Source organism: Podarcis filfolensis (genome assembly GCF_964270895.1).
Source record: "Podarcis filfolensis genome assembly, chromosome: 14".
NCBI classification, from domain to species: Eukaryota; Metazoa; Chordata; class Lepidosauria; order Squamata; family Lacertidae; genus Podarcis; species Podarcis filfolensis.
Window position 1 is genome coordinate 38,217,872 of NC_139616.1, and position 20,180 is coordinate 38,238,051.

The 20,180-nt window shown below is 46.1% G+C and overlaps 1 protein-coding gene across 1 annotated transcript in view; it reads left to right on the forward strand.

Annotated features, from left to right (window-relative positions):
• The window catches only part of LOC310748869 (BOS complex subunit NOMO1-like), a 38,348-nt gene extending 28,136 nt beyond the window's left edge, over nucleotides 1–10,212 (forward strand). Inside the window, exons 24-31 of the mRNA XM_083584917.1 lie at nucleotides 1,645–1,772; nucleotides 2,005–2,146; nucleotides 3,367–3,450; nucleotides 6,856–6,966; nucleotides 7,287–7,388; nucleotides 8,354–8,473; nucleotides 9,237–9,329; nucleotides 9,774–10,212. Coding sequence (XP_083441043.1) covers nucleotides 1,645–1,772; nucleotides 2,005–2,146; nucleotides 3,367–3,450; nucleotides 6,856–6,966; nucleotides 7,287–7,388; nucleotides 8,354–8,473; nucleotides 9,237–9,329; nucleotides 9,774–9,905 — 912 coding nt within the window. The 3' untranslated portion in view covers nucleotides 9,906–10,212. The remainder of the gene's footprint in view (nucleotides 1–1,644; nucleotides 1,773–2,004; nucleotides 2,147–3,366; nucleotides 3,451–6,855; nucleotides 6,967–7,286; nucleotides 7,389–8,353; nucleotides 8,474–9,236; nucleotides 9,330–9,773) is intronic.
• The last annotated feature ends 9,968 nt before the right edge of the window (nucleotides 10,213–20,180 follow it).

Genomic DNA, 20,180 nt, shown 5'->3' on the forward strand with positions numbered 1-20,180 from the left:
AATATGAAGGATCAGGGAAGAGAAAGGCTTATTTGTGTTGATGGGGAGATGAGGCTTTGTCTCAAATTAGACCCAATATAAATGGTATATACCTGGTGAAAGCCAGGCCAACTCATACCACTCATTGAATTTGTATCCTTACTTAAGGTACATATGTAAGAGGCTCGTTTATAATTCTATTTTGGAAATGATTTGTGTTCTTATGTAGTTGCACTGTTTTGTAGTTTCTGGCTGTCCCATGGTTATATTATAAAGCAGTTCTGTTGTATGTTATAAATCACACACTGCTAGGAGTTGTTTCTTTTTGTTTTGCAACGTATTCCTTATCAATACAAAGTTTGGTGTGGTGCAAGCAAATTTTTATTCTGGTCCAGGGGAAAAAAAAGCTTGAAAACCACTGGTTTTGAGGAAAGGCAAGTGAGGGGCGACAGGATAGAAGTGTGTGAAATTATACACAGCATGGAGAAAGTGTCTGGAGAAAAGTTTTTTTTCTCCCTCTTTTATAACACAGGAATGATGTCCAGTGAAACTGGACTTGAGAAGATTCTGAGCAGGTAAAAGAAAGGACTTCTTCACTCGGCGCATATTCAGACTGTTGACTTTGCTCCCACAAAAGGCAGAGATGGCCACCAACATGGGTGGCTTTTGAAAGAGGATGAGACGAATTCCTGGAGGAGCAGGCTATGTTTTGCCTCCACTGTCAAAGGCAGAAATGCTTCTGAATAACAGTTGCTGGAAGAGGGGAGAGTTCCTGCTTGTGGACTCCCCATAGGCATCTGTGGGAATAGGATTCTGGACCAGATGGGTCATTGGCCTGATCCAGTGGGCTCTTTTGTTCTTAATGGTCCGATCCACTTTGTTAGCTTCCTGCATCCTATAGGAAGCTGCCTTATGCCAGGTAGATTATTCGAACCTCGCATATATACTGTATTTTTTGCTCTATAAGACTCACTTTTTCCTTCCTAAAAAGTAAGGGGAAATGTGTGCGCGTCTTATGGAGCGAATGCAGGCTGCGCAGCTATCCCAGAAGCCAGAACAGCAAGAGGGATTGCTGCTTTCACTGCGCAGCGATCCCTCTTGGTTTTTCTGGCTTCTGAGATTCAGAATATATTTTTTCTTGTTTTCCTCTTCCAAAAACTAGGTGCGTCTTGTGGTCTGGTGCGTCTTATAGAGCGAAAAATATGGTCCCTCATAGACAATGTACCCATGAACGATGAGGGAGAGCTTGTTCCCTGTGAGTGTCTGAATGAACTCCTGTATATGAAATAGCTTGTAGGAGTTTGAAAGATCCGTCTTTAGCCTTGCTGTTCTATAAACCTCTAATCTCCTGGGCACTCAACGCTTGCCGCAGCCAGGCAAGGACACATTTCTCTTTCGCTACATGCTGGCTTTGATCTCGAAATCCCAGCGCGTCCTCCCAGGGCTTAGTTCATAAGGCTTGGCCGGAAGCGGATCGTCTCCTGCAAGCCCAGAAGACAAAGGGGGGCAAAAGTGCCGCGGTGCTTTGTCTTGGCTTCTGCATAAGCTGCTCTTCGAAAAAGACCGCCAGGCCATTAAATTACGCTGCCTCCCCTCCTGCTCAGAGGCAGCACGCCTCTTATTACTAGAGTGAAATAATGGCCCCTTGTTTGATGCCTCTTGCAGAGCCCAGGGCAGTACTATTTCAAGCCCATGATGAAGGAATTCCGCTTTGAGCCCTCGTCTCAAATGATCGAAGTGCAGGAAGGGCAAAACCTGAAGATCACAATAGTTGGTTACAGGACGGCGTACAGGTTGGTAGACGTGAGATGCCCCTCTATTTTAAAAATGCCATTGGGCAAATTTTGCCTTGCATGGGGTCGACTGCAGGCTTTGTGTATGGCCTGCACAGATGCCCAAGCTCCCTTGCAAACTCCCCACTCCCTCCCTCCCCTGCCGAATGTTTCTCCCCCCCCCCATAAGTTCATGTTCCTCCCAGACTCCTCCCCATGGAAACTGAGCACTCTTTCATTCTCTTTTCTTCAGCTGCTACGGTACCGTTTCTTCTCTAAATGGCGAACCCGAGCAAGGCATTTCAGTGGAAGCCATTGGGCAGGGAGAGTGCGGCGTGTATGGAGAAGACACCGTGACGGATGAAGAGGGCAAGTTCAGGCTGCGGGGGCTGCTGGTAAGAACCTGCGCAGGCTTGAACCCGGAGGGCTGGTGTTTGATTTCCAATAATCCACAGCACAAAGCCCTGTATGCAGGCAGTCCAGTCCTTGGCCTCTCCAAGGCTGCATCTGCACTGTTCATTCCAAGCAGTATCAGACCACTTTAAGCAGCCATGGCTTCCCCCAAAAGAATCATGGGAACTGTAGTTTTCTGAAGGGTGCTGAGAGTGGTTAGGAGACCCCTGCTTCCCCCACAGAGCTACCATTCCCAGAGTCCCCTGGAAGAGGGATTGATTTTTAGACCCCTTGATTTGTGCCTGGCTAAGGCTCCATCTGCACTATGCGTTCAAAGCAGTATCCAGGCCTGGATAGCTCTGTTGGTTAGAGCATGGTACTGGTAACGCCAAGGTTGCAGGTTTGAATCCCAGATGGGGCAGCTGCATATCCCTGAGATGATTCTCAGCATCCCTTCAAACTCTGATTCTCTGCTACCATGGCTTCCCTCAAAGTATTGTGTCAGGCATCCCCAAACTCGGCCCTCCAGATGTTTTTGGGACTACAATTCCCACCATCCCTGACCACTGGTCCTGTTAGCTACGCATCATTGGAGTTGTAGTCCCAAAACATCTGGAGGGCTGAGTTGCCTGTATTATGTTAAGGGTAGTAGTTTGTTAAGGGTGCTGCGAGTTGTCCCCTCACAGAGCTACAATTCCCAGCGTGGTTTGACAGTCACTCCCTCTTCCCTGTGAACTCTGGGAACTGTAGCTCTGAGGGGGCGGGAATAGGGCTCTCCTAGCAACAACTCCCTTCAAGCTTAGCAAACTGCAGTTTCCAGGATTCTGAAAGTGGATCCCTGACTGTGGTATCGTAGTTCTTTAAATGTGTCGTTTGGATGGAGCTCACGTTTCAAGCGATTCGCTCAGTCTCATCCCTTGAAGAATTAGGGCCTCCAGCCAGTATTTCCAATGGCCAGGATAATGGCAGTTGCCTCTCCCAGCCCAGCTTGGAGATGCCAGGGATTGAACCTACAACCTTCCGATTGCCAAGCAGGTGCTCTGCCCCTTCCCCAAAAACTCTGGATGGCCGTGAGAAATTTGAGTTTCTTCAGTTATGTTTTGGGTAGAAACCTGATGGCTGTCATTGGTTGTTAAGAATTGGAATCGTTGGGTTTCCCCCCTTTACGGTATTGTTTAAATAAATGTCACTTCGGATTGATCCTCTTCCTTTTTCTTTTAAGCCGGCCTGTGTGTATCACATCCAGCTGAAGGCTGAAGGCAACGATCACATCGAAAGAGCCCTTCCGCAGCACTTTGCAATTGAGGTAAGCAGCCCTTGGAACCAAAGGTCTGATTTTCTGGGTTAAGGGGATGCTGCTACCCATAACGGCACAGTATATATGATGATGAGCTCAAGGGGGGTGGGATAGTTTCACTCCTGGGAATACAAATGTTGATCCGCGGCGGGAATCAAGAGTGGTTAAAAGGTTCTCTAGGCTTGCATTCAGTAGACAGATCCAAGTTAGCCATGCACATTCATTTCAGTGGGTGTACTCTGAGTAAGGCCAGCATCAGGTAGGAACCTCAGGTCTACCTTTCAAATGCGTGTTCTTATCTTCAGATCAGGCTATTGGTGTTCCCCATTGGTCAGCAGATTCCAGCTCCTTTTCGCCTAGCCAGCATGGTTGATACTCAGGGGTGCTGGGAGTTGTAAGGTGGCGGCATCAGGAAAGCCCCAGGTTCCCCGCCCTTGCTTCTGTGCGTCCTGTTGAATGCAATGGGGGTTACTTCGGATAGACACACATAGGATTACCCTGCAAGAGATTGATTTACGAATTGGGATGCCCTGCAGCGTCTGCTGCTGACCTACCCTACAAGGTTGTTGTAGATATGGCAACGTAATGCCCAAAATGCTTGGTATGTTGCTTCATTGATTTTTGGAGACATGGCCAGACGTTGCTCACTCACTTTGAAGCCAGTTTTCTGCTACTACCAGTTGTGTGTGTGTGTGTGTGTGTGTGTGTGTGTGTGTGTGTGTGTGCATGCTGCGATTCTCCCACCTTTAAATTTAACACCTTGTTCACCTGCTGTTCTGTGCACGTGGCACATGGAAACCTTCAGTTAGCAGCATAAGAAAAGCCTAGCTAGATCAGAATTTGGTCTGTCTACTCCAACACCTTACTTCACAGATTTCTGGAATCCCAAAAGCTGGACATGGAGGGGATAGCTCACTCCCTTGTTTGTCCTCCATCAACTGGCATTCCAGGGTACATTGCCCCTAGATCTGGAGGTTTTGCTCGGCTATCACGGTTAACAAGAATGTAAGAACGTACGCTGTGCCAAAGTTTCATCTAACCCAGGAACCTGTTTCCTCCTTAGTGGCCAACCACTAGGAAGCCCATGAATAGGGCATGAAGGAGACAGCTCTCTCCACAGTTGTCCTAACCAGCAACTGGGGCCCTATCTGGACTATTAAATTTAAAACAGAATCACACCACAGTTCACTGGGAAGAGGAATTGATAAACTATTCCAGGAATTGTAACTCTTGCCAGGGGAATAGGAGATCTCCTAACATCTCTCAGCACTCTTCCCAAACTACACTTCCAGGATTCTTTGCAAGGAAGCCAAAGCAGTTTAAAGTGTTATGATACTGTTTTAAATGTTCAGTGTGCATGGGGCCTGGACAACTTCAAAGCATTGTATCCAGGGCTATTCCACATAAACCCATTGAAAGGAATAAAGACGACTAAGGTCCAGTCATTTCAGTGGGCATAACTGTTCAGTTAAAACCTAGTTGCCTACAACCCAAATCGCTTTGGATTCCCAGCCATACTCATCCCTGACAATTGGCCACACCAGCTGGGCTGGATGCAATCAAGTGTCCACCAACATCTGGAGGGCACCAGGTTGGGGAAGCCTGATCTTAGACCCTGAGTGAATTCCGGGCTCTGCTTTTGCTACAATGGACAGAATCCTCTCCCAGCATCTACTTAACTGGGGTAATAAGGCCACTCCACAGAAGCCAGGTTAAATGGGCACCAAAGGACAGGGGCGGGGGAGATGGTTTCACAGGTCACTAGCAAGGAAGGACTGTATTTCTGCATCCAAACAGTTTTTCCATGCAAGAGGCTTCTGTTCAGGCTGGTCAAGCAACAAGACAATTTTTGGACTACTGGATTCACGGTCTATTTAGTTTCATGCAGAGTTTTCAGACCATAAAAAAGAGAGAGAGGGAGAAACATCAGGAATTATACAGACCATTTATAATTGCTGTTTGGGAAGCTAGTCATTTGCAGAGGCCCACTGAGTAAGGAATAAGGGGCAGGCAGAATAGATCAGAGCATCAGAGATAAATAACTATACAACTTTTGGAAGGCAGCTCTGTATTCGGAAGTTTTTAGTGTTTGATGTTTTATTAGGTGTTTATATTTGTTGGAAGCTGCCCAGAGTGGCTGGGGCAACCCAGTCAGCTGGGTGGGTTATAAATAATAAAATTATTATCTTCGAACTGAGGTTGTTTAGGGTCTTCTTTTTTGGTTTTGGGGGAAAAGGCAGCTCAGGGGGGAGGAGGGGGACACAACACAAGGTTTATAAAATGGTTTATCGTGCATGGCAAGAGGATTTCATTTTCCCTTCTCCACCCATAACCCATGAGCAGAGGTTGGGGGACCTCTGGACTAAGAAATTGCCCATTCTGGCAGAGGGAGATGAAATCGACGTTCTGTTTATATCCTTCTCCTCCCTGCTGTCTCAAGGTGTGTTGCAGCAGTTTTGAAATCCACTCCCGCGTGATGCAGGAACAGCCACCGATTCGTATCACTTTAGAAAAGGATTAGACAGATTTAGGGAGGCTGAGCCTGCTGGTATCCACTAGCCATGGTGACGACAGTTCTGTCTCCACTGTCAAGAGTCACTGTGCCTCTGAATACCACCTGTGGGGCGTCACAAGCAGGGAGAGCGCTGTTGCACTGAGATCTTGGTTGCAGCCTTCCTACAGGCACCTGGTTGGCCTGTTCCAGCAGTTGCTCCTCTCATCTAAGAAGGCCCCAAGTTGAATCTCCAGGTAGGGCTGGGAAACACCCCATTCTGTGAAACCCTGCTGCCAGCCCATGTGGACAAGACTGTTCCAGGTGGACTAATCTGCTGAGTCGTGATAAGGCAGCTTCCTGTGTAGCCATTGTGGCTAACGGCCATTGGCATGCCTCTTTTCCATGAATCAATGCCCTTGAAAAGACATCCACGTTGGTGACAATCACCAAGTCCAGCAATAGCAAATTCTATACTTCATGTTCTGTGTGAACAACTGCTATTGTATGATCACAGACAATCGTATTGTTTATCTTCCTGGGTTCTAGCATTAAGGGAGTATCATTCTTTCGCTTTAGCATTCTAAATCACTGCCCTTTTGTGATGGAATCAGAGGTGGGGAAATCACCGGCAATTGCTGCCTAATTCCTTATTTCGGTTTTAGGAGTTGAGTCTGAGGAATACATTTCAGGGAACTCATACCCGGTTCTTCTCCAAAAAAGCTGATTTGTGCATGGCCTCCCCCCCCCCCATACACGGAGGACATATTTTTCAGCAGTGCCTGAAATGCAGCGTGAATGTTCATTTTTACGGCCGAGGGAGCTGATCAGAGAGCTGATATGAGCAGCATATTTAATCGGAAGCCTTCCATCTGGCCGGTGTTAAAGGAACCTTCCCCCCCACCCCACCTTCCATATTGTAGGTTGGCAGCAATGACATTGAGGACGTGAATATCATCGCTTTCCGCCAAATTAACCAATTTGATCTGAGTGGCAACGTGATCACTTCCTCGGAGCATCTGCCTACCTTATGGGTGAGTGCACCTCTTTCCAGTTCTTTTTGAGATTCCTCAGTGTGACACCCCCCCCCCCGGGCATGGATTTATTAAAGGCAATCCCTCTTCATTCTTGTACATTGTGAATTTTTGAGGGAATATTTTCTGGGGCCTTTTGTGGGCACCAGAAGAGGTATTGGCAGGGGCCCTGGTGCCCATGGGTACCACGTTGGCAACTCTGCAGTTAGAACCAAAGGGCCTTGGGAAGAGACAGAACTGAGGAGGGGGATGAGATTGCCGCCATCTTAACCATCCCAGTAAAAGCTGTATGCCTTTTTCTCTGTCTTCTCCCCTCACAGGTGAAGCTTTACAAAAGTGAGAACCTTGACAACCCAGTCCACACTGTCTCGCTAGGCCAGTCTCTGTTCTTCCACTTTCCACCATTGCTCCGGGACAGAGAGGTATTATTTTCCTTCCTTCTGCATAGGAAGATCAGAAAGTGCTGGTTCATTTAGCTCAGCACTGTCAACACCAGTGGTCTTCAACTGGTCCAGCCCCAAGGCCCACCTCTGACTCCCAAGCCTGCAGCACGGGGCCTACTTCCATATACTCACTTTTGATTTATACCTAATAGTGCAATAGTGATTTATACCTAATAGTGCAAATAAGGCACATTCTAATCCTCAAATGGCAGTTCACAGAGCCATTCCCGTAGTGTTGCCCTAGCATTGCTGCTAAATGAAAACCAGCCGTCTTTTACACTTGTCCCTAGCCAAACGATGGAGAAACTATTGAAAACCAGTGATTTTGGGTTTTTCCAAAAACAAGACTCAAGATGGCAAATGCTGCACAACACAAGCTTCCCACCTCAGTGGATGCTTCTATCCCTGCTCCGTGGAGAACTCCCTGGCTACACACATTACTGTAGGATTAGCCAGAAATATCTTTCTGGTTGTAAAAGTCTCTTGCCGCTTTGCAGCACTCGTAGAAATAGATGAAATGAGTTTCTCATCAGAAGAATGTGTCTAGCCCAGACGCCAGAGGGAGTGCTTTTTTGGTTTGGTTAGCTGTAGCCGGAGTCCCATTTGGCAACAACAGTTTTACCGTGACCCGGCTGGGATGGCTTTGTGGAGCCAACTGGGCATCCTGGCAGACTGGTTGAAGACCCATGACTTAGGGCCAAGTGCACAGACAAACTGGAAGATCGTGGTTCTCCTGTTCAGCTTTGCATTGTGGCATTTATCTTGCTGGCCCATTAACTCAAGGTTGGGAATGCAAGTGATGCAGGCTCCAGGTTTTGGGGAGCAGCAGAATGGGACCTTCTCTCCTTGCCAACTCTCACCACAACCTGTTTGCTTGCCCCTCATGGCTGGGTATACCCCCCCAACTGAATGCTAGCAGTTCCCTCTTGTTCTTTCATTGGCAGAATTACGTGGTACTTTTGGACTCGACACTTTCCAGGTCCCAGTACGACTACACCTTGCCTCAAGTTTCATTCACCACCCTTGGGTACCATAAACACATCACCTTGGTTTTCAATCCTACGGTAAGCATCTTCTGGCCAGCCTGTTCTACAAACGCGCAAGGGAAAATTCTGTTGGGGGCTCCCTTTTCATTTCCAGCTCTTCTGCTTTCCTAGCTCTCAATAAAGTTGGGTCTTGCTTTGTTTCCAAGGGAAGATTTTTGGCGCTTTATAGGTGATCTAACAGCCAGGTACCTGGTTCAATTCAAAGAAACCGCTGCCCCCCACCCAAAAGTTTCAAAACAGCAGATTCAAAATGAAATCCGATCATATCCAAAATAAATGAAAACTTGCTCCTCAATCTCCGAAAGCATCATGCAACATTTTGTTACAATATCTTAAGATGTGTCCCAATACATAGCAAACAAGCAGCTTTCCAAAATGCATAGTGGAGAATGATGATGGTGAAATTAAGCAACTGCCCTGCAAGTGTGCATTTCAGGGGAAGAGGAGCAATGGCTGTCAAGCACATACTTCTTGACCTTTCCATTGAGCAACCGCAACAAAACTCCAAAGCAGCCTTTCCCAACCTTTGGTTCCCAGATGTTGTTTGACTACCACTCCCATCATCCCTAAGCGCCAAGGCTGGTGGTCAAGGATGATGGGACTAACAACATGGGCAGACCAAAGACTGGGAAAGGCTACACAAAAGGGCAATCACACTTTGGGAGGGTGGGAAACTGCAACACATGACCTTTTTATTTATTTATTTTTTAAACAAAGGGACGAATCGGAGTAAGAGTGTTCTGTAGGAACTAACAGCCACGCACCTTTGACTTGTTTGCAGAGAAAGCTGCCTGAGCAGGATATTGCACAAGGATCTTACATCGCCCTGCCATTAACGCTGCTGCTCCTGTTAGCTGGTTACAACCATGATAAGGTAAAATGTCTCTCTCTGTGTGTAAGTGTAAGTAGTGTTGCAGTTTTACTCTTTTTTTTTTCAGGAGCCAAATTGGCCTCTCTAGCCTTCTCTGTCTGGGGCTTGGGAACTCATTTGGCACCATGCTAAAGTGGCATTGCCTGACTGGAATACGTCCTTGAAGTTTGTTAATGCCCCTCACTTGCCTAGATGGGAGGGTAGAGAGGGGCTGTCATTGGATGTAATAGTCTATTGCGCAGAGGTAAAATTGACATTAATTGCTCCACCCACTTTTGCCTTTGTCCCCACCCATTGCTGACACATATCCCCTGCCCAGCAGGAAATGTGACTCTTGGGCTGAAGGAAAAAAAGAGGTTTCCTCACCCTATCTTTAATGATTATATTATGCCATTGTTGCTGTAATGGTCCATCATGGTCATCTGCATTTTTCTGCCCCCTCTCCAGCTGATCCCCCTGCTGCTCCAGCTAACCAGCCGTCTCCAAGGGGTGCGGACGCTGGGGCAGGCAGGTTCTGACGCAGGGAGCCTTGAGGACATGAAGAGGCAAGCCAAGAAGCAGAAGATGAGGCGGACATGAGGCAAAAAGAGCTCCTGTCATGCTAGAGTCCTGGCGTTTTTGACCAGCATAGCTCCTAAACAGGACTGAATCCTGGGACCTGAGGAAGGCATTTGTTTACATTAGGGATCCATCCCAGATGGAATATCACAGTTGCTTTTTTAAAAAACAGCAACGATGAACCAACAGGATTTTGATACGGAGAACATCATCCTCACTGGAGGCAGTTGTGGGGGAACTTATTGGAGATAACACCTTATTATATTTTTCCTCGGTTTTACCAGAATGGCAGCCAATAAAACCTGATTTCGCCTCCCAGGCTGTTCAATTTGGTTTCAGTTTTAATATTTTACCATTGCAAACCTTTGGTAGTGTTGTGTCGTTTCACTTAAACTCTGTACGCCCCTTCCCCTCCCCATCCCAAGAACAAAACATACTTAGGGATAACATGCCAAAACAAATGCAGTCCTGTTTGCATGATTGCAATGGACCCCAACACAGGCAAGCTCAGCATTGGTGGCCATATTGGGATGGCGGTGCTCACCTGATTGTGGGGTTGCTGCCACTGCTGCTTGACGCTAAGGGGGGAAAGGAGGTTGGTGCAGCACGGTGCAAACACACCGGCTGAACCCATCCAGCACTCCTGCTGGCACCGTAGCACCATGCTGACCTCCCCCTCTCCTTCATGATAAGGAAGCAGCATATCATCTGTCAGGAGGTCAGGTGAACACTGCCACTGCTCCACCATGCGCTCCTGGGCATGCTGCTGGCTCCACCGCAGGATGCCTGTGCAGATGTGTATCCATCTGTTGACGCTGCACATGCTTGAAGGCTTCAACATGGTTGGGCCAGATTATGCTCAAAGACCTTCAGACGCTGTCCAATTAGCCTTTTTGCTTTAATAAAGCCTGTCATGAGAAGCTGATGTGGGTGGAGTCCGCAGGAGAGGAGTTTTTGGTGCACAATTTTAAACCACGCACTTTTATGGGGGTCTTGTGTCACTAAGGCAGTAGACCGGGTGGATTTAAATTTAGACGGAGCCAATAATTAAGAGCAACATGGTTGGGACAACCATGCCTTCGTGAGGGGTTTTTTCTCTTCCAGCTGACATAAAATAGTATAGTTGGAGGGACCACGGGGGTCATCTAGTCCAACCCCCTGCAGTGCAGAAATCTTGAACCCACAACCCTGAGATTAAGAGTCTCATGCTTTACCAACCGAGCTACCCATCAAAAATATGTCAATTCTATGTATAGTCAGTTAAAAAGAGGAACATATCCAATGTAGCCTGTCCAGTGGAGCAGAAAGATGTCACAACTAGAAATTTGCAAATGCAACTGTTGGGTGGGAGAAGTGTCAATGGTCTTATCTCTCCCTTATAGGCTAAGCAAGGATGGCGAAGCTCTTTCCTCCCAAGGACCATGGTCCCCTCTGGGCCGCCATAGGGGACTCCCATGCAGGATCATGAGCAGGACCAGAGGCAAATGGGGGCATGACATTAGTATCATCTTTGTATTATCCTCCATTCAGACAAGCCAGAGAGACACTATTGGAGTTTCCAGAAATACATCCCAGCCAGGCAAAACCGCTCGAGGGGTGCATTTTCTGGGGAGAGGGTGTGTGGCTGGCCAAGGTCCACTCGGGCCTGAGGTTCCCCACCCCCGAGGCTACACAGATCAGGCTCCCTGCAAAAGTGGCTATTGGTGTTTTACTGCCCCCAATTCTTCCCCCTACGGCTGTCTTCCCTCTCGCTTTGTGAGGAGGAAATTGATTGCCGTAGTGCAACACTCCAGGCGTTTCAGAATTCACTTGTGAATGAAAGGGATCATTAATACCGAATGTTTACAAGCTGGTTATAGCAGATGATTCATGTTTGATTCATAATATGTCCTTTTTATTAGACAGATGATAGATTAAGTGCTGTGGTGTTTTTTGTTTTTTAAAAAACAACAACATTATTTTTTAAAAAACGAAATATCCAAAGCACTGTTCAGGTTGCTAAGTAACAATGGTGTTGGTATCGGTTATCATTTGCGCAATGAAAGTCTTACAAGCAAGTGAATTAGTAATCAAAGATAGCGGAGCTCATGTGGACCAGAAAAGGAGACTGCGTTTATCCAGAGGAAATGTGTGTGTGTCACTGGCCCTGAGGAGCTTGGTTCTAATTTGTAATGAGGTGGCCGTGTGCCCTGCTTTAGGGAGGACAGTCCTCTTGTGAGAGGCAAGGGGAGTCTGCTTCAAATGAACAGCAGACTTCCATCAAAATGCCCGCCATGTCTCTAGTCCTCTAGGTGGGGAACATTTTCTAGCCTGAGGGCCGCATTCCTTTCTGGGCAACCTTCTGAGGGCCACACGCTACTGGCGGGTGGGGGCAGTGGCCAAAATGGGTGGAGCAACGAGTGTAGCTATTACCTTTGTAGGGTAGGAGACTTCCTCATACCTGCCAACATTTCTCTGATGAAAGGCAATATTACCTTCTCTGGTGTCAACGCAATAAACAACTATTTTACTTTTAAAAGACAACTGAAGGCGGCCCTGTTTAGGGAAGTTTTTAATGTCTGACACTATATTTTTTTAAATATTCAGTTGGAATACATCACCCAGAGTGGCTGATGTATAAATAAATTATTATTATTATTTATTATTATTATTATTATTAAATAGGGAAGTACTAGAATAGGGAATGATGATGATGATGATTTTTTAAATTTTCTTATACCCTGGGTGAATTTCAACATAGATAAAACATTTAAAAACTTCCCTATTCACGACTGCCTTCAGATGTCTTCTAAAGGTTGTCTAGTTACTTAACTCTTTGGCTCGGGGAGTCACATAACTCCATACCCTCCAATATTTCTCTAATGAAAACAGGGACGTCCTAAGGAAAAGCAGGACATTCCGGGATCAAATCATAAACTGCGACGGCTTCTGTAAATCTAAGACTGTCCCTGGAAAACAGGGACTCTTGGAGAGTCTGCTTTCTCCACACACTGTTCTCTGTCTCCCATCCAGTCACTCAAGAGACACGATGGGTCCTTTCCTCACCTGTGATTCCCCTTAACTGGCCTTCAGAGACATATGGACTCTGACAGCAGAAGCAAAACATACCATTTCTCCTCAGACTGCGGAGATAGCGCCTAGCTACGATGGCTGGTAGCCACGGTTAGCCTCATCCTCTGCGAATTTGCCTAATCCTCTTTTAAAGTTCTCCGATTCGTTATAGGCTGCTTGGCTATCAACATTCTGCCCCTTCCCCGAATGCTCTGTTAGTGGGATTTGTTAAGATTCTGCTTCTAAGCCAAAGGCCTACTGGGAAAAAGCCTCTTGCAAATTCCTAGGGTTCTTTTCCTTATAGCATAAATGGACTCGCGTGAATTGAAAGCAGGGGAGGAAGGAGTTCATGGATCACCCTCTCCTGCTATTAAACATGAGGCTTAATTTACATGTTCATCGCAAAATCCTCCTGGGCAAAACAGCAGCATTCATCCGCAGGAAAGTTGTATGTCTCTCGCCTGCTCTGGAGGAGAGGGAGAATTACCTTCCTAATAGGCAAATATTTATTTCCTGCTCATTTCCAAAGGTCTGCACCTACTGGTTTTCAGTGTTTATAGTGTCGTCTGTTTCCTCATAACAGATCAAACGGTGCCCGTTAATGTGCTGGCAAATTCAGAATTGCTCAGCTCCTTCATGGTTGTCACCACCACACCCTGGCTAACATCATCTCACCGTATTAGATCTTGCAATAATCTTATAACTACACAATAATAATAATTAGGGGTGCTTTGCAACATTTAATGCAGATCTCCATTACAGTGGTAGTATAAAACTACAGTCATGTGTACACTTGCCCAGGGGTAAGCCTTGTTGAAAAGGGCAGGAGTTACTTATGAGTAAACATGTATAGGGGTGGTTCTGTAAGCTATAGAAGACCCATAGCTCAGTGGTACAGCACCTGCTTTGAATGCAAAAGGTCCCAGGTTCAGTCCCCAATGTCTCCAGTAAGGACTGGGAGAAACATCAGTCTGAAAACCTGGAGAGTCAATGTGGACAATACTGAGCTAAATGGATCAGTGTCTCACTTGGAATATGGCAGCTTCCTCTGTTCCTGAGCTGCTTGTTTTTCTCCCCTTTCTTTACTCAACTTTGCAAACCCTTATTTGCAAAGATGACAATGATGATGAATAAATATTAATTAATAAACCAAACAATCTCTATAATTCCAAACATGTGAACTTTGAAGGAAGAGGCATTCTAATGAGACATTGGAATGAAGAGCTCGATTCTGGTTCACTTTTTTGCCTGGTAAATTATAATAAAACTTCACATGCATTAAATTGCAGCATGAAGTCAATTGTCGGTGCATAGCAAATTAAAATTAGACACTTTCTCTGACTGGGAATTTATTCCCCCCTTAAAAAAAGAAGCAAGGAGTGAGCTTTGCTTTCAATCAGAGCACAGTTGTGTTCTCATGGGAAGGAAATCAACTCCTTTCTGTTCTGGAGAGAGATCAGTTTGACAACCATGGAAAACCACCTACTTTTCTCTCGTTGCGATACAGATGGAGGAAGCACACTGAAATGACAGCAATTTAGACAGTGCTTGTTTCATGGGCAGAAACAGGGATATAAATTTGTTAGATGCTCATGCCTAGGAAACCGAGGGCAGAATGGTTGGTCAACTTTTGGTATATCCCTTTCAGGGCATTGTGCTATAGAATTAGGTTTGATCCTTTGGCTTGTTGGGTGCAGCACGGAGAGAAGTTTTTCTCACTTTCATCACACTAGAACTAAGGGACGTCCAACAAAGATGAACGTTGAAAAATTCAGGACAGGCACTAACTTGTATAGCTTTAAAAGAGGATTAGACAAATCATGGAAGTTAACGCTAATGAAAGGCTACTCACGACGACAATGACGACGACAATAGATTTTTTGTACCCTGCCCATCTGACTGGGTTGCCCACTCTGGGTGGCTTCCAACACGTATAAAAACATCACAAAACATTTAACCTTAAAAAGCTTCCCTATACAGGGCTGCCTTCAGAAGGCTTCTAAAGGTTATATAGCGGGCATCCCCAAACTCAGCCCTCCAGATGTTTTGGGACTACAACTCCCATTATCCCTAGCTAACAGGACCAGTGGTCAGGGATGATGGGGATTGTAGTCCCAAAACATCTGGAGGGCCGAGTTTGGGGATGCCCGTTATATAGTTTCTCATCTCCTTGACTTCTGATGGGAGGGCATACCACAGGGAGGGTGACACTAACTGAGAAGACCCTCTGCCTGGTTCTCTGCAGCTTCACTTCTCTCAGTGAGGGAATAACTAGAAGGCCCTCGGAGCTGGATCTCAGTGTCTGAGCTGGACGATAGGAGCTGATATGCTCCTCTGATGGCTATGTTCTGCCTCCTCTGTCAGAGGCACTATGCCTTCGAATTGCAGTTGCTGGGAATCATAGAATTATAGAATCATAAGTGGGGTTAGTACTATGGCAGATCCTGCTTGTAGATTTCCAATATGGTTGGCCCCTGAGAGACTAGGATGCTGGACTAGATGGGCCACTGATACTGATGGGGCAATAATTTTGTTCTTAATTTTCCACCGATGGTCTCAATTAGATTCCCACCCCACAAGCAATTTGGAGAGGCGGCAACCACGTGTCAGAATCCAGTCACGGCTTTTCGATGCGTCAAAAAGGTTGCTTCCGAAATGTCCCTTTCTACTTTGGAATGCTTGGATATCTTTGCGCTTGCTGTAACCAAAATGTTCATTTCCCTTTACCTCTTTCATTTCAGCCCCCAAATTTAATCACGCTCCTGGATGTCACCATTTTGCTGAACAGCTGATCTCGCTGCAAATTTGAACATTAATGCAACCTCGAGCCTCTTGTGTGACAGTTATGCTCAAAGACTGTCCTTGAATTAGGTCTCAATATGAAGACTATGCTGTGTCTCCATGGTACCCATTACAGTGGCGTAGCGTGGGGGGTGCAGGGGGGGCCGTCCGCACCGGGCGCAACATCTGGGGGGGGGGCGCTCGCACTCGCAGTGCTAAAATCCACGGGTTAGGGGGCGCAAATTACTTGCCTTGCCCCGGGTGCTGACAACCCACGCTACGCCACTGACCCATTATCCTGCATGTGAAGAGCAGGAAATGACTCTTCCCATCCACTTGTTTGTTTGTAAAAGGTTTTGTCTTTTCGTTCGCCCCTTTGGTTTCTCAAACAGCCGAGGGAAGAGAAACCACCGCAGATGTAAAACAGGAGCTCATGCGGCATCAGACTCATTCCGATAGGCTTATTTGTCTGACAGCCTCGAGGGCAGAGACTCTTCTGCAAGTGGTAAAATAATTGGCAGCATATCGGAAAGCAATTTAATAAGTTTGCTACCTGTTGCATTATGGATGCAAAATTTCTCCCCCTGGACTCAATCACAAGGTTGGGGGTTGGCAATTCCAACTTCTTCTGAAGAGTCGGCAGGCGTTGTTGGAGAAAGACAGGGAATGTGTTTCGCTTGAGATGCAGAGTAACAAGACTCGGGAGGGTTCGAGCCGCCGTGCCTGGGGAGAGAAAATCTGATTCTTTTTGGTGGCTCAGAATTTATGTTTCCAGGAGACCACTTCCTTCAGAGGGCGAAAATGCCTCATTGAGATGAGAAAAACAATTGCCGCTTGCAGGTTGATTACATCAGATTTCGTGTTTAAGAATGCAGTGGTACCTCCGGTTACGAACTTAATTCGTTCCGGAGATCCATTCTTAACCTGAAACCGTTCTTAACCTGAGGTACCACTTTAGCTAATGGGGCCTTGCTCCGCCGCTGCTCAATTTCTGTTCTCATCCTGAGGTAAAGTTCTTAACCCAAGGTACTACTTCCAGGTTAGCGGAGTCTGTAACCCAAAGTGTTTGGAACCTGAGGTGTTTGCAACCCAAGGTACCACTGTGTATAAAAACTTCCAGTTGATCATAAATCACTTTCCCACAGGGTTCTTATTAATGTACAGTCATACCTTGGGTTGAATATGCTTCATGTTGAACGTGTTTGAGTTGTGCTCCGTGGCAACCCAGAAGTAACGGAGTGCGTTACTTTCGGGTTTCGCCGCTCGCACATGCACAGACGCTCAAAATGACGTCACGCACATGCGCAGAAGCGGCGAAAAGTGATGTGCACGTGCGCAGACATGCCATTGCTAGTTGCATTTGCTTCTGGATGCGAATGGGGCTCCAGAACGGGTCCCGTTTGCATCCCAAGGTACCACTGTATATTATATAGTTCAGAAGTCACTTTAAAGCAGGAGGAGGGAGCCTTGGTTCTGGGGCCAAATGCGGCTTTATCTGGCCCTCAGAACTCTCCCAAGGCCACACTCCTCACCTTGCTTCGCTCCCAAATGTTTTTGTCTGGCTGGAACGTGTCCTTGAACTCTGTTCATGCCCCCTGATGATCTGGATAGAGGACAGAAAGGGGCCACCCACCTGCCAGTCACCCGACATTATAATAACACCAGGTGACCAGTTGAAATCAAACCATGCAGGCAACAGACACAGCCCTTGGGAAGTGCCCAGGATCAACTGTTCCTGCAGACCTGCTTTTGGCCCATCTGAGTCTTCACCTGCCTGGCACCTGTGATGCCAGGTGTAGGGGAAGTGGGTGTGGCTTGGTGGAGACAGCCGTGTGGGCCAAGTGGAGAGGCCTGAGTGGGACATGGTTTGGCCCCTCACCTGCCATTTCCAGAAAGAGTTGGAGACTTTCTTTAGTTTCAGCAAGATGACTGTGCGCCCTTTATACCTTTAAAGCACATTCGAAACACACTCTTTCCTTCCAAGAATTCTGTACAGTGTGAAGAATATTATTGGCACAAAAATGGAAAAAAGAAGAATTACCGACGAAAGACGACTGGCAAATGAAATTAATGGACTATGCAGAATTAGACAAACTGGCAGGAAGGTTTCGAAACCTGCAGGACCAGAGATTCTTAGAGGACTGGAGTAAATATTTGAACTATTTGAAAAGCAATTGTAATAAACAGATTACGGTAGTAGGACTGCAAGAAATTTTGTAAGGAGGACTATGCAAAATATTGCACTGAAGGCTATGAAGAGAATTATCAGTTAAGGACATTTAAAAGTAATAGAGAAATTAAGAAATGCAGATTAAGTGATAAAGAGTGGAAAATCTTCAGAGGTAGCTGACGGAAGTCTAAAATATTGTATAAGATAAGAATGTATGTTAAATGACTGTTGGAAATGATATGTCAAAAAATTAATTAAAATGTATTAAAAAAAGAATTCTGTACAGTGTGTACATAGACTTGGCCTTTGTCACAGATGTCTGCTTTGTATGGTATTGGTTGTGTGTCTGGCTTTTATTTTTAATCATTCGCTGTCATTTTTGTTCTGTTTTCAGCTGGGTCTTTCCTTGCTGTTTTGCATTTGGTACATCACCTTAATAACCGAGTACTGAATTCCAAATATCATTGAATTTGCCCATGTGTAAATACTGTATTGGGTTAAAGTCTGGTAAACTACAATACCCCCTTTCTTGTAATGCATAAATTTTGTTGTTGTTCTGTTTTGTTTCCTACATGAGTACTATTTCTTTTCTTTTCTTTTTAGTGTATTATCTTATTCTGTTCACTTGTAATTATGTACTTTTTATCTTTCAAAAAAGTATGTGTATATTATATATATATAGATAGATAGATAGATAGATAGATAGATAGATAGATAGATAGATTTAGATATAGATATATGGGATAGCTCAGTCAGTAGAGCACGAGACTCTTAATCTCAGGGGACACTCTGAGGACACTCATAGTCCCTCCCAACTCCACAATTCTATGATTCAATCCATGATTCATATTTGTGAAAGGTGATTAATTAAGTAATTAACAATTGCCACACTTACACCTCTAGGACTACATGACACCAAGCGGCACTTTTCCCCGTTTCAGGGAAAGGTGGGCAGCCAAGGGCTTCATGCCACATCTCCTCAGGTACAGGTCATGTGTTTTGCTCAGATGACTAAGGGAAGCTATGTCTCTGCCTAGCACAGCTGCTTTCTCCAGGGCAGCCATTTACAAGGAAGCGCAGTTGTTCGCGCCTGCCTTTGGTCTCAAGGGGCAAAGCCAGACTCCAACCACCCAGAAAACTTCCCTTTTGTTCACCTTCCTTGGACATCTGAATCCATTTAAATAGGAGCGATTGAGTTCCACACTTCTGAACTCGGAGGGGGAGGGAAGGAATCATCTGAGCATGAACCTTAGCAAAATTCTTTCAGCCCTATTAGATTTAAGTCGATGTGTTAACTGTCTCCTATCAAAATCGCTTTGCCAAATCAGGGCATTCATCTCTCTCTCCCCCCCTCCCTCCAGTTTATTCTGTTTGCAGATTAATCTTTCTCTTCTGACATCACTTTCCTGCTGTCTTGGTTTAATGAAAATAAATGAATTCATATATCCTTTTCAGTTTACATCCTCTCATGGATTAGGCGGTATTAATCTTATCTGCTCTCAGCGCAGAGGCCTGTTCCAAACAAAATAAAGCAGAATGGATATGACACTGGGAATAACGCTTTAAAAAAAGAATATGCAAACTCGCAAATATATACAAGAGTTTCACATCCCTGCTCCTTGATCAGCTGATTCCTTCCTGGCCATAGGAGTGACTCACAGGTAGAACATCTGCCCCACATGCAAAAGGTCCTAGGTTCAACCCCCTCTTCTCCAAGTGTCGACGTTTTAGCAATGGTTGTCAGCCATGAGTCCCCACCAGCATTCTGGCCACCTGCTGTAGCTTCAGTCCCCATCCCAAGGGCAGCCCCACAAAGAATGCATTACAGTAATCCAGCCTCAAGGGTAATATATATGTAAGGTAAAGGGACCCCTGACCATTAGGTCCAGTCGTGGCTGACTCTGGGGTTACAGCACTCATCTCGCTTTATTGGCCGAGGGAGCCGGCGTACAGCTTCCGGATCATGTGACCAGCATGACTAAGCCGCTTCTGGTGAAGCAGAGCAGCGCACAGAAATGCTGTTTACCTTCCCACCAGAGTGGTACCTATTTATCTACTTGCACTGGTGTGCTTTCGAATTGCTAGGTGGGCGGGAGCTGGGACCGAGCAATGGGAGCTCACCCTGTCGCAGGGATTCAAATCACCAACCTTGTGATCGGCAAGTGCTAGGCTCTGTGGTTTAACCCACAGCGCCACCCACGTCCCAATATATATGTAGCCTGCCCTCAAATTATGAGTGGTTTCCCCTGCTGCTGGTGTCCCGTCCCCTCCATTTCTTTCTTTCCTCTTCCAGG